Source organism: Lycorma delicatula, chromosome 5 (assembly GCF_047948215.1).
Source record: "Lycorma delicatula isolate Av1 chromosome 5, ASM4794821v1, whole genome shotgun sequence".
In the NCBI taxonomy this organism is placed as follows: Eukaryota; Metazoa; Arthropoda; class Insecta; order Hemiptera; family Fulgoridae; genus Lycorma; species Lycorma delicatula.
Genome location: NC_134459.1, coordinates 174,736,830 through 174,750,749, shown reverse-complemented (window position 1 = coordinate 174,750,749; position 13,920 = coordinate 174,736,830). Strand labels below are relative to the sequence as shown.

Here is a 13,920-nt window from a genome sequence, read left to right as displayed (position 1 = left end):
TTGTACCAGTGAAACAACTGTTTGCTTTTTTTGAGAAACAACGTTTAGTCAAACTGTTTGATATCTCCTACATATCACTAGTTCATTATATAGGCTATAACAGAATGAAGGTGTTACTTATAGGGCAGAATATCACTTGATTTTGGAAGGCTTGGTATATTTGGTTTAGTGAAAAATGCAATGAAAATTCATTCACTTTTGCCTAATTGTCTTTGCATGAGATGTTTATTATTCTTAAGAATGATTATACCATTTTTGTGAGTGAATTATACATAGCATATCAAGCCACTGAAACCATTAGATTAAAGGTACCTAAGATACATTGGTACTCAAGATTTCTGTCACTGGTATCATTTAGTTCAGATTATAATGTAATTTACAATATACTATGAAAATTAAAGAACATTTTTTTCTCTTGACGTTATTAATTGTATTTTTTATTATTTCAGATCGGTATGTGTTATTGGGTAGTAACAGAGAAATGTTACTAAAACAAGACATAGATCATTTAGGTAGCGCCGCATGTATGATGGAACTTGTAAGAGTGCTTGGTCAACTTCGGAAATCTAAAGGTTGAGTGTATTATTAACTTTGCTAAAGTATTTAAAATTTCACTGAAACTATTACAATAAATTTACATTTTTATTAAATGAAGTCAGTTAAAAGGCTAATCTGACTGAAAAAATAAAAATAGTAATAAAAACAAAAAAAAATTCCTGAAAGTTGATGCTGCAAAATTTCATAGCTGAAAAAATTAATTCATAAATAGTATGTACGAATTTCATATCCTGTAAAAATAGCTTTTCATAACAAAAATTGTAACTCCTACCATTTCACCTATTTCCAATTAAGTTTATGAAGTCTTAAGCATTCTGTTAGCCACAATAAATACATAATTATTTTTATTTAAATACCACCAATTTTTAATGAAATTGTACAGAATAAAATATTATTAATTTTTTCTGGAAATAATCTGTTTTTTATGGTTCATACAATAAAACCAGAACTGAAAAAAAAACATTTGTAAGTACTACATTCATTTATAAAATCAGCTTTTTTAAATCACCTTAGAATCTGAACACATACAAAGGTAGTAACTACAATATGCAAATTTCACAAGTAGGTTTCAGCTCCTTCAAATGATGTATAAAAATTTAGATTTAGCACAACATTGTTGTTATACAAAATTATAGTTATTGGTCACTGAACCAATAAGTAAATCTGTATCTGAATATTAGGAATTAAGTTGTAGTTAAATGATGTTGAAAGCCCTAAAAATGGTTTTTCTTGGAATGTTCAGCTAATGGTAACTCAAGGCTATCTCATGTTAAATATGACACAATAAGGAATGTATTACGTGTTGAAAGACCTCTTAATGATAAAAGTAAGGTGTGTTGCTGATCACGTATGGCCATGTCAGAAAAATGGAGGATGTCAGGTAGCCTAATAAAAGGTATTAGAATACTATTCTGGAAGGTACGAAAAAATAAATTATCTAATGGAAAAGAGATACCTGTTGGACAGCTACAGCTAGATAACTTTAGTGTTCAAGATTTGGGATGTAAAGAATATATCTGGATGAATCCTGTCAAAAGTAAAGAAAGCAGGGATTTGGTTACTTCATGGGATTCATGCTGCAGTTTTTTTTCCTGTTAAAAAGCCGTGAACTGAACAGACTAAATTTGACCAAAAAAAAAAAACAGATCCACACATATAATAAACATAAAGTATTTTATTCAGGTACTAAATATTACTGATAAAATAAATGAATAATATTTCCAAAAAAACATTTTATGAAAGCATGTTTAATAATTTAAACGTGAGTAATAGTTAAGAAAAATCATTAAAACTATTGATCCTTTATAAATATAGTATATTGTAAAAATTTAATTAAGCTATAAAATAAATTTTAAATATTTCAGCAATATACATATAGCTTAACTGGGGTTAAGCATCCTATACATATAGCTTATGTAGGTTTAACTTTATTTGTATTTAATGAAACATATTAAGTTACAAAATATATTTATAATGTACTAAACTAATTACGAAAAAAGTTAAACCTATCCTCAGTTAATCTATACATATATTCAGTAATTAATATCAATAAATAAAAAATATAAGCAACAATGAATTCTAATTAAGTAATTCTAATGCTTGCTCATTTAAACAGTGAAAAATGTAATAAAATATAACTCATAAAATCTACGTCACAACTAATTTGTTTCTTTTGCAGGTTGGGTACCAAGGCGATCGCTAGTATTCTGTAACTGGGGATTACAAGGTGATGGACATTTTAATTCTGAAATATGGGCCAGACAATACACAGACCTACTGAAAGAACGTGCGGTTGCATATATCAGTCTGGAAACTGCTGTCACTGGTAAAATTTCTCATAATACTGATATAATAAAGAACTAGATAAATAATCTACTAGTTCTAGCCTCATTTAATAATACTTATTAAATGAGGCTAGAACTTACTAATACCCGCCATTATTTAACCACCATTATTATAATATTAACCCACCATTATTTAATGGTCGGTGATTGGTATCTTTGATAATCAATTGTTATGATGGGCGTACTGTGTACATCAATCAGTTGATTGCAATCAAAACAAAAGATGTTCAACTAAATGTTACAATAGTCCTAAATCCAAAATTTCAACATCCTATGGCTAATCGTTTTTTAGTTGTGCAAGATACATATGTACATACATACAGACGTCATGGCAAAACTATTCCAAATGGATTCAGGGATGGCCAAAATGGATATTTCCATTGAAATCTGAAAACTGGAATTATTCATGATCACAGTATTTCTTTTACTTCGTACAAGGAAGTAAAAACAATCTAACCTGAAAAATCTGTTACAAATCAAATTTATTTTATTAATAAAAGATTAACTAACTCTCCATTAGTAGCAGTCCTTAATTAACGTTTTAATTTTAGCTTTTAGTTTAATCCTTAATTAAAATTAAAATAGCTGGCAAAGAATTGTGTGTCTTTACCAGGGTCACCATATCTCTCCACATTGATCCTTCATTAATTCCAATCAAAATTAAGTAGCACATGTATTCAGAAATCACCATACAAAATTTCATGAAAATTAACTGACCCAGTGTGAAAATACCAATCAGAATAGGAACAGATAAAATATAAAAAAATTAGGATTGTTATCTACCACCCTGAATAATAAAATTGCTCAGATGTAAAATCATAATGATGAATTAATGCATTAGAATCATTTAATTAGAATAATAATAAATTCTTAATATATTAGTATTCTTATCAAAGGTATGCTATCTAAAGGGGAAGGGGGGAAGTTAACTATCTAAAGGAGATTAAGTTATTAAAAAATTTACCTATTCTTTGAATAAATTTTAAGATATAGGAACCATAAATTCTGTACCTCCCTGCCCCCTGGACTAATTGTGGTCAAAATAAAATGACATTAATTCCCATAAACAGAAATCATCATGCCAAATTTCGTTCAAATTAGTTCATCCAGTCTGGAGATATCAATCAAAAACGGGAAAATTTAAATATATTCTTCTGGAATTTTTTAAGCAAATGCATTTTTTGTTTAGAGAGGATAAAAAAAAAAAATCAAATGCAATTAATAAAAACTTAATGCAATGGACATAAAAGGCCTCAGTGACAATTGGATCTCTGATAATTTGATCATTACATCAAGTTTTATTTTCCTTTGATCATATAACATAAATTAAATTTTAATAAAAATAACTACATAAATATGCATTAAAAATACTAATTTACAAATTAAAATCATGACTCATGTATAAATATTATTTACAGGTAATGAATACTTATCGGTGGAGGCAGTACCACTTCTTCAACAAGCCGTACATGAAGCTAGTTCACTGGTTCCAAACCCGAATAGAAAAGAGCTATCAGCTGGACAGAAAACAATTTTTGATAGTTGGATAAAACATGCTGCTTCACATCACAATACCACACCTATGTTAGTTTTGTTTTCAATATTATAAATATTGAATAATTTAAAGCTATTTTATTACTTAAACGAACGAGTAGCTTATTTTATTTTACACTTTGAAGCTTGTTTTATTTTATATCATCTAGTGAAAAGTTTATAGTTTAGCTGAATTTAATCGTAAGTCCTCAATTGTAATGATAAATAAGAGATTTAAATAGTAACATTATAAAAATTGAAGTTCAAATATTGATGCATGTAACTCACAACATGCACAACTTGTACTTATGCACTCATGCACAACTTGTACTCACAATAGAGTACTTATGTTGAAACCACTACAGGATTTAGCAGTATAAATGACAAATCTCATAATATCTTATTGAATTTTCATTATGTTAACCAAGAGTTATGTAAAATATATTTTTCTTCCATTACAATAACTTAACTGATGATTGGTTAAACATTTTTTAACCGAAGCAATTAATAATAATTGCAAACTTTGAGTAAAATATACATAATATGCTAAGATATAAATATACTTAACTTTGCTAAAATGTACATATGATGCTCAGAAAACTGTTCTAAAAACAGATGCTAACACTGGTTAATGTTAGTGAAGAATACACATAAAAAAGTGCGAAAAAATGGAAAAATATACTGAACGGTCAATAAATGATGATGAATATGGATAAAAGTAATGTAATAACTATAATTATTTGGATGTGTGCATGAACAAGCTAAAGCTTGGTGAAGAAATTAATAAAAGTAAAAAAAAAGATGAGTATATTCAGTATTTGAACTGAACTAAACATTCATAGATAAAAGAAAAATTAGTATTTAAACAAAAATACAAATTTATTTATTGCATTTTTTAATACTAAACATTTTGATAGCAAATTATTCTAACAGGTTGGGATGAGGAAGGAAATTCCCATCTGTAAAAATCTACCAAATCTTGCCCATCTAATTCCAGGAAAAACATTTGTGTAATCATTGCGTACTCTCGCTTATAGAGCAAAAAGCTGGATCTAGGTAGGAAGTAGGCAAGTAGGATCACAAATGCAGAAAAAACGTATTGCAGACAACTTGTAAGAAAGACCAAGTTAAAATACGAGCATTATGACAGAGTTAAGAAAAATGGCTCTGAGTAAAAAGATAGAAATCGAAAAGCTGTGTCTGAACATTCATTGAAAATGTTAAGAGGTGAGGACAGAAAGAAAAGGGGAAGAGAAAAATTACAGTGCTGTTAGTCGGATCTCAATGATCAAAATAGGACAGTTAAATTTAATAAAAGTAAATCTATAGCTTAATTTTGAACTTGTTTCTTCATAGAAAAGTTGCAATAAAACCTAGTGATTGATACATACTTTCATTCAATAGGTATAAAGGTCAACAAAATTAAAAAATGTTTTATGTGAAATGAATCCTGATAGTTAATTCGAGAAAAGGTCAAATACAACTGATAATACTGCAATCACTTTGCTCATGCATATACTTCAAAGAATAAATAACTATAGCAAAGTTGAAAAGTAATGGTCTTTGTCATTCCAGATTATTTTAAATATTTTTCTTCAGCAAAATAGTATGTAATAAAATGTAAAAGAAACCAAATTACTGACAATTTATATCATCAATTATTTTTATTAAAGAACAGCAAAGGAAACAAGCAAAAAAGCAGCAGGAAATGGTCAAGCCAACACTTTCCTAACTTTTTATCATTTCTTCCATCTGTGATCCAAGAAACAACACAGAAAAGTTTTCTGAAATCTGTGAGATTATTTGAAAGTTATCAGGAACCTTAATGAAGGTTTAGGAGACCTAGCTTTATTCCTTGTACACTTCTTCCATTAGGTTAATTTTGTACTCACAAAAATTAAGTTTCTTCAAAATGAAACCTTATACACTGTTCTAAACCAGAGGACACTAAGGATGTATTCCACAGGTCCCCACCACTCAGCAGAGTATTGGGTATTGGTGCCTTTGCTGAGGGGATCAGTACCCTAATTTTTTAATCTGTTAAAGCAGAATTGAGTTTCTGTTTTAACTATCAGAGGCTCAATCCAGACCAACAATACCCAACCCAGAGAGAAAGCCAAAAAAGATAGGGAAAGAGGTGGATAGTAAGAAAGAATCTTCTACCCATAGTGAAACTGGAATATAATATAAACAGCTCCAACTAAATGACAGATTTAAGGCTCTTCCAGACAGCAGGTATCACTCCTGTGATCAAAACTTTTTATTCTGGATGGAAGCAGCAGTTTTTTGACCAACAATTTTGCATTGATCTCAGATTGAAACAAAACTGCTTTTACTTCAGAACTGAAGAATCACCTACGACACACTGATCTAAAGCATCAATCTCACCCATCCTTCAATTGTGTGAAGTATCCAATTGGTCTAAACCATTCACACACTCTTAAAGAGGTATCAGACAAACGTTTCTACTTCTACTTATATGTAAAAGTAGAAACATATAAGTACATATAAGTAGAAGAATTCACATGGGATTTCTTAATTCTCCATTACCAACCCATCATTATTTGAGTAAGCCAAAATTGTAAACATACAATTTTAGAATGCTGATGGTGTTGGTGATGCTTCACGATCAGGTTACCTTAAATTTTAGAAAAAAACTTATTTTTGAATCCTATAAAATCAACCAAAAAGGCTTTTGTTTTGCTGGAGATACAAGGGCAAATTTACAAAATGTTCTAAGGAAATTAAAGTTTAAGAGATGTCACCAAGATTACTTAATGCACTTCAAAAATATATATTTGACAGAGGATGGAATTTTTTTATTCATTATGAAGCAGTTAATTTATATTTATAGCTCAGTGATGTGATCTAATGAAACATACTTCACGAGTAGCATGATGATGAACTTCCTCATATACTTCATTTTAGAGACTACCTCAGTTAACCTTTTCCTTAAAAAATAGAATGCTGGGAAGAATTGAATGACCACCACAATTATATGATTTGATTCCATATGAAGTTTCCTTCTGGGGAGCTATCAAAGATGTATTTTCAACAAATCACATGATTTGTTGATAAAAACAGTTTGATTAAATAAACTGTGACAAAAGTTTATTAGAATTATGTAATTCAGTGGTTAAATGCAGGAAGAAGCACAGAAAGTTGACACTGAAGACTTTCTTTAATGTGTATAAACTTCTGACGTGTATCAAATAATAACTTTTTTTTTATGACCTGTATTCTTATTAGGAAGTGGGGAAAGGTCATTAAGAATATATAATACTCAAATAAAAATGAAAAAGAAAAAACAGAATCTTTGCATTTTCAAGGTAAATAAGAAAAAGTATTGTGATAAAATTAAATCAAAGATATGATAGGATTTTTATATTAAGAGAAATTTGGTTTAATAAACATGGAATGTGTTTATGCACAACATGAATTGATTATATGTTCATATAAAAATAAGTATAGTTTTTTTTTATCAATTCATATAAATAAAAACATGTAAGAAAAAACACCTACGTGCTTTACATAAAATTAACAGAATAAAATGAGTTACACAAAATCAGTTTTGTATTTGTACTATCAAAATCAAATCTAAAAATGCACCTCAAAAACAATTTAACTAATTTATTATAATTAACTGACATCAATATGCTTTAAGTTTACTAATAACTTATCATCTTTAAATCTTTTCTACAATATTCTATAGAAAAAATCTAATTCTAATATTTTTTAAAATCTAAAATCCACTATTTACAGAAAAAATTATATTTTTTCTTACAATAATAAAGTAATAGAGTTAAATCAGTTTTGTTCTTAATTTTAGGGTAGCAAACATAAATGGTGAAGGAGATTATCAAATGTTCCTACACGAACAAGGTGTACCAAGCTTGGATTTTAGTTATGCAGGATCACAAGTAAGTGTGTTAATTATAAAGTTATAAAAATTTAACTTATACAATTATAACAGTCTTATGTTACCAGATATAGTAAAAAAAAGTCAGCAAAGAGTTACATAACTTTCTTGGCTTTGCCCTTAACTAACCTGCATTTCAAATACATCTTTGAGTTTTTATTAATCACACTTGAGTATGCAGTACTTAGGGTACAATCGAAAACTATTTGTACATAAAATAACAATTTTTAAAATTATAATTCTCAAGAAAATTCAACTGTATCTACTATTAACGTAGGTGGCATGGGAACCTTTTAAAAAAGAGGGTTCCATGAAGTCATCCTGATCCCATAGGGGAAGACACTCTCCATGTGATGGTTTTGGTCACCACAACACACTTTCCATACCTAACCATGATGTGCTTTACCAAAGGTCATCTTCAAAACCTCAGCAATAGGCATCTAGCCTTGTTCTTGCCTCAGTTATGGTGCCACCGATGCAGATGCAACACATGACATTCCCATCAATGTACTACTGCCTATGAGATAACTCTTTACAAACAAAACACAAGTCCAAGTCTTTAACAAGACTGAATAGACAACTAGAAGGAACTGAAATCACAATTACTGAAATAATACAACTATGAAATAGGAAAAAGTTGACTTCAACACGCAGTGTTAGTACAAATCATAACATGGAAACAAGAAACAATCACAAAAAATAAAAACATAAACTATTTAAACAAGACAAAAAAAACAATGAAACGTAGGATAAGGCAAATCCAAGTGGAACCCTAAATTCCTTCAGCAATCCTTTCCCTTGCCAAAGTAAATGATGAAATTTTCAATGATCGCCCACTAGGGTCGGTCCCTCCAATTTACATGGAGATCTAACACCGACCTGATAATATTGAATCGGCATATAGTGTTCGTGGGCATTAGCTCGTACTTAGGGCATATATAAAGAATGTGATAGGCATCGTCCAACTATTTACAGCGTGGACACATACCGGAGTCCACCAGGCCGACTCTCTGCAATCTATCTCTGAAAGCACCGTGCCTAGAAACAAATTGTGTCACGTACTTGTTAGGTGTACCCAAAAAGCGTCCCGCAAACCAATAAAATCTGGAAAGAGATCATGCGTATAACACCCACCCTCTGACTTATCCCATCTGGCCCATCACAAAGCACTGCAATGTTAAAAAAAATGTATAAGCTATCGGGATATTTTATTGAGGGCTCAACACCTTACATTGTTAACAGTAACGGATGGTTACCATACAATTTCACAGGAGGCGATCTTGGTGATTGCAGGTATGAAACCAATAAATTTGATTGCGTCTGAGAAGCAACAGCATTATGTTGCAAATAAGTCCAGTGCCTCTGCCTCATCCAATCTGTCCAACCACAAGGCAGGTCAGATGCAGAGGGTGGGTGTTATACGCATGATCTCTTCCCAAATGTTGTTGGTTTGCGGGACGCCTCTTGGGTACACCCTAATAAGTACGTGACACAATTTCTTTCTGGGCATGGTGCTTTTCGGGACAGATTGCACAAATTTAGCCTGGTAGACTCTGGAATGTGTTCGCAATGTGGATGACAATGTGTTCGATGGCAATGTGTTCGACAACTAGATGACACTTACCATGTGTTATATCAATGTGTGAAATACGAGCTGATGCAAATGGAGACTATTTGTCGGCTCGATGTCATTGGGACAGTGTTAGAGCTCTGTGCTAATTGAAGGAACCGGGCCAAATGGGCGACTTTAGAAAATTTTGTAACTTATTTTGCAAAGGAAAGAATTGCTGAGGGGGTTTTGGGTTCTGCTTGGATTTTCCTGCTTTAAGTTTTGTTGTTTTTGTGTTTATTATTTATGTTTTGCTGTTGATTTTTTTTGTGTTTTTTGTTAGTGTTGTTACTGTTATTGTGTTTTAGTGTTCTTGTTAGTTCTTCTTTCATGTTTTATGTTTTATGTTTCACGTTGTGTGCTGAACTCACTTTTGCCTATTTCAGGTAGGTAGTTCAGTTCCTTCGTTACTGTGTAGTCCGTTTAGTCTCACTTAAGACTTGGCATGATGTGTTTTGTTTATGAGTTCATGAAAGTAGTACACCGACGGGCATGTGACTTGTGGCATTTGCATCGGTGGAATCCTGGCTGAGGGTAGACTGAAAGATGTCAATGCCGAGGTATTGAAGATGACCTCCGGTAAAACCCATGGCTAGGTATGGAGGAGGATCCTCTGGGTTGGTCTAGTGGTGAACGCATCTTCCTAAATCAGCTGATTTAGAAGTTAAGAGTTCCAGCATGTAAGTCCTAGTAAAAGTAGTTACTTTTATATGGATTTGAATACTAGATTGTGAATACTGGTATTCTTTGGTGGTTGGGTTTCAATTAATCACACATCTCAGGAATGGTTGAACTGAGATTGTAGAAGATTACACTTCATTTACACTCATACATATCATCCTCATTCATCCTCTGAAGTAATACCTGAATGGTAATTCCCAGAGACTAAACAGGAAAAAAAGATTCGGAGGGAGAGACATGGCAACCAAAACCACCACATTGAGCTATCTTTCCCTATGAGTCAGGATATTGTAATAAAGTTAAGAGAGTTTTAAACAATGCAGGAATTTTAAAAAGTAGGAAATTAATCGAGAAAAAATTGACAGAAGTCTTGAAAAGGAGAGTTTTCTACAAAGAAGAAACCTCAAATTAAAAAAGTAGCGACAAAGCAATTCAAGAAAAAGGCTAGTGAGAGATTTAAAAAGTTCTGGTAGGAAAGTAAGAAGAGTGATACTAAGAAAAGTGTTAAACTTGGACCAATATTGGCTGAAAGGAAAAAAAATTGTGTGATATAATTTCTGTTAATTGATAAGCATAGTCCAATATTTTTACCTAAGAATTTTTTTCTTATAATTGCAGAATTTTGTGGATTATAATTTTACACTACATCGTGCTGTAACAGAACTATGGGCTATTCTAATGTGGACACTGGCTGACAGTACAATATTACCATTCCAAGTCACCGACTATGCTAAATTCATGAAAAGAAGTATCTCAGTTATTAACAGCACTCATTATGATGTTCTAAAAAAGCATAATATCACATTAGGTAAGTAAATATTGTGTAACATTGTGTTTATAATGTAATTATAAATTAGATAAATTTTTTTATCTTGTAAAAAACAGATAATAGACTAATTTTCATATATACAAAACTTTTAATTTCAAACTGTATTGTTTTGCTTTAAAGTATTTTAATAAAATATTAAGCTTATCATTATTATTATTTATTATGTTTATGAATATTACTGTCTGAAGTATTTCATCTTTTGAGGCTCTCTCAAGAAATCAGAATGAGTTTCCAAGGTATAAAAATGGGCTGTCAGATCATTGATTGGCATATACACAGCACTTATAGAAGACTTGCGCTGTATGTAGCCATGGCATACCAATTGGTATCACTTGAGGCTGTCCTCGTGATATCTGTTTTGGCTCCGATTGATATGCTGGCAGAGGAGCAGGCAGATAGATACCGAGGAATGGAGGTTTTGAATGCCAAGAGCAGGATGTTTGATTGATGGTAGTAGAGGTGGGATGCGGCTACCACTGGCAGGTGGACGCATCGGCTAATACTGTGTGTCAGGAGCTGGCTTAACAAGAGACACGGGAAAGTGGATTTTTGGACTATTCAGCGGCTCATGGAGTATGAGTCGTTCAATGTCTACCTCCATGCTAGAGGGAGACGGGAGACACCAATATGTGTGTATTGCCTTGAAAGAGATAATATAGAACAAACATTTTTAAATGTGTCCAAGATAAGCTACAGAGCAATCCTTTGATGGACTAGTCTCCCCAGAGGAGGTCATGAAATATATGTTGGCTTCGCATGAAAAATGGAACATTTGTGTGGCATGGTTTAAAGATGTACTCTCTAGGAAGCTTGCAGAAGAGAAGAGATGGTTGGGTGGTTTTCGGGCAGAGAGTGACAGTGGAAGGGCAGTGGGTTCTTGCCTCAGCAGGAAACCCCACACACCCAGCAGTACGGGTTGCTGGATGTAGATTTTCCCTCCTCCAATGCAAAAAACAAGAAAAAATCATGGGTTGGCACCCATAAGAATGAATCATGTTGACAACAGTTAGAAAATTAAATTTGTTAACTTATCTTGTATTTATGTTAATGAATGAACAGTCTTTGCTAAGAAGAATAACCACTTCTTAAAAAATAAGAATAGCCATCTCTATGAAACCAGACAATAAAATGAAATGTGTTTTTGAGTAACTCAACGCAATACTTCAGCTTACAAGAAAGGACCTTATTATCCTTCTTTGGCCATTTTTAATAAACTACCAAACCGTTAAAAAAATTTTCTTACCAATCTATTTAAAATACAATTAAAAAATTATTTTTTACAGAAACAATATTACTACATCAATGAATTTTTAAATATTTCCAATAAAATATTTTTTAATAATCCTGAGTTTTCTGTATTCTACATAATTCTCGTGTAGTATATTTTGAAATAGATGCATTTAATCAATTTTATTTTTAGTGACTGTTCAGCAATAATTTAAAGGTAACTGTAGACCACTTTTAATACTAGATATAGATAACATTTAATGGCCACCACTTTCATAAGGATTATTATCGCCTGAAGTATTTTTTATGTAAAAGTCTTTTCTTTCAATACCCTTTAAAATTATATGTTATAATCCTATGAGTTCTGTCAATAATTTATAATTTTCTCCAGTGGATTCAATAGTTCCTCAAGCTTTACATCATGCATTAGTGATTGTATTTGTAAACTCAAAAATATTCCTTCTTTAATTTTAGGAAAATTCTGTTTTAAGTACGTGAAACCCTGGTTTCACGTACTTAAAACAGAATTACTTAAAACAGAAATACTTAAAACAGGATACTTTCCACGGCCTTGACAAAATTCTTCATTAATCCTCATTTGATGTGTAATGGAGATAAATACACATTTTCAGGGTTATACAATGGGGTCATGTTTCACATTTTTCTGTTCAGGAATGAGTGATTCGTGTTTAGACCATTCTTTTCTAATGAAATGGTTTTTTCGGTCTCTACTATCTCATTCACACATAAAACAACAGTACTTTGTGTAACCAAGCTGCAGACCAAGAATAAGTGCAATTACCTTCAAATCACCAAAAAAATGCCAATCATACACTGCATATTGAAGCTTTTCCCATATAAATTTAAAGTTTTCATATTTTTCTTTCATACTAGCAGAGTGAGCCACAGATACTGATGGGGATTTATTGCCATTATGCAGAAGCACAGCTTTTAAACTAACTTTAGCCATTGAACAAGCACCATTCTGTTGGGTTATGTTCATTAGAGTGACTCTATAAGAGAAGAAATGTTATTACAAAACACTAAGCCATTTTCTTCAGATAAATAGTCTTTAAATTCAGAATGACAACTGCGTACGGTAAGAACATATCTTTGTATTCTTTTGAAGAAGATTCCACCCTTTTAGCCGGGAAGCAAGCATTTCAGACTGTTTTTTTGGATAACTTTAAATCTCATATGAGATCGTTAAAATTTTCTTGAGTCAGTAAATGTGAGGCTCAGATGAACTGCTTTGTTTAAAGGTTGTATCACCAGAATCTGTTTCTTTTTCTTTCTTACTTCCATCAGACTCTGAGCTTTCTTCATCTAATGTCACATGTTCTGGAGGCTTTGGTATGAGCAATTATTCGCAGCGTGAAACTGGTCTCATTGCAGATTGCAAGTTAGGGTACATCACTGTATGTTTTGATTTTGATGTAATCCCTTTAATGTTTGTTAAGCAGAAATAACAGTTAGAAGAGTGATCTTTGGATTGCCTCCAAATCCTGAGTTAGCAAATGGCATATGGCGTGTGCCATTTTTCCATACAGTGAGAAGCCTAGAACATGATAAACAACAGATATCTGGGGCCCAGGCCCTTATTTGGTCCCCAACTTTACACCCAAAATAAAGTTCATAACATGTTTTTACTAATAGATTAAGGATTTGCGTTTGGGACTTGAGCGTCACTTCACCACACACATAACAAAAATTGTTATAG

The 13,920-nt window shown here is 31.8% G+C and overlaps 1 protein-coding gene across 2 annotated transcripts in view; it reads left to right on the top strand.

The window, feature by feature from the left end:
* The window catches only part of LOC142325599 (putative N-acetylated-alpha-linked acidic dipeptidase), a 90,549-nt gene that overhangs the window by 64,032 nt on the left and 12,597 nt on the right, over nt 1–13,920 (top strand). For both annotated transcript variants that reach the window (XM_075367543.1, XM_075367544.1), the window contains 5 exons: nt 450–572; nt 2,237–2,383; nt 3,821–3,986; nt 7,765–7,855; nt 10,763–10,952. In XM_075367543.1, coding sequence (XP_075223658.1) covers nt 450–572; nt 2,237–2,383; nt 3,821–3,986; nt 7,765–7,855; nt 10,763–10,952 — 717 coding nt within the window. The remainder of the gene's footprint in view (nt 1–449; nt 573–2,236; nt 2,384–3,820; nt 3,987–7,764; nt 7,856–10,762; nt 10,953–13,920) is intronic.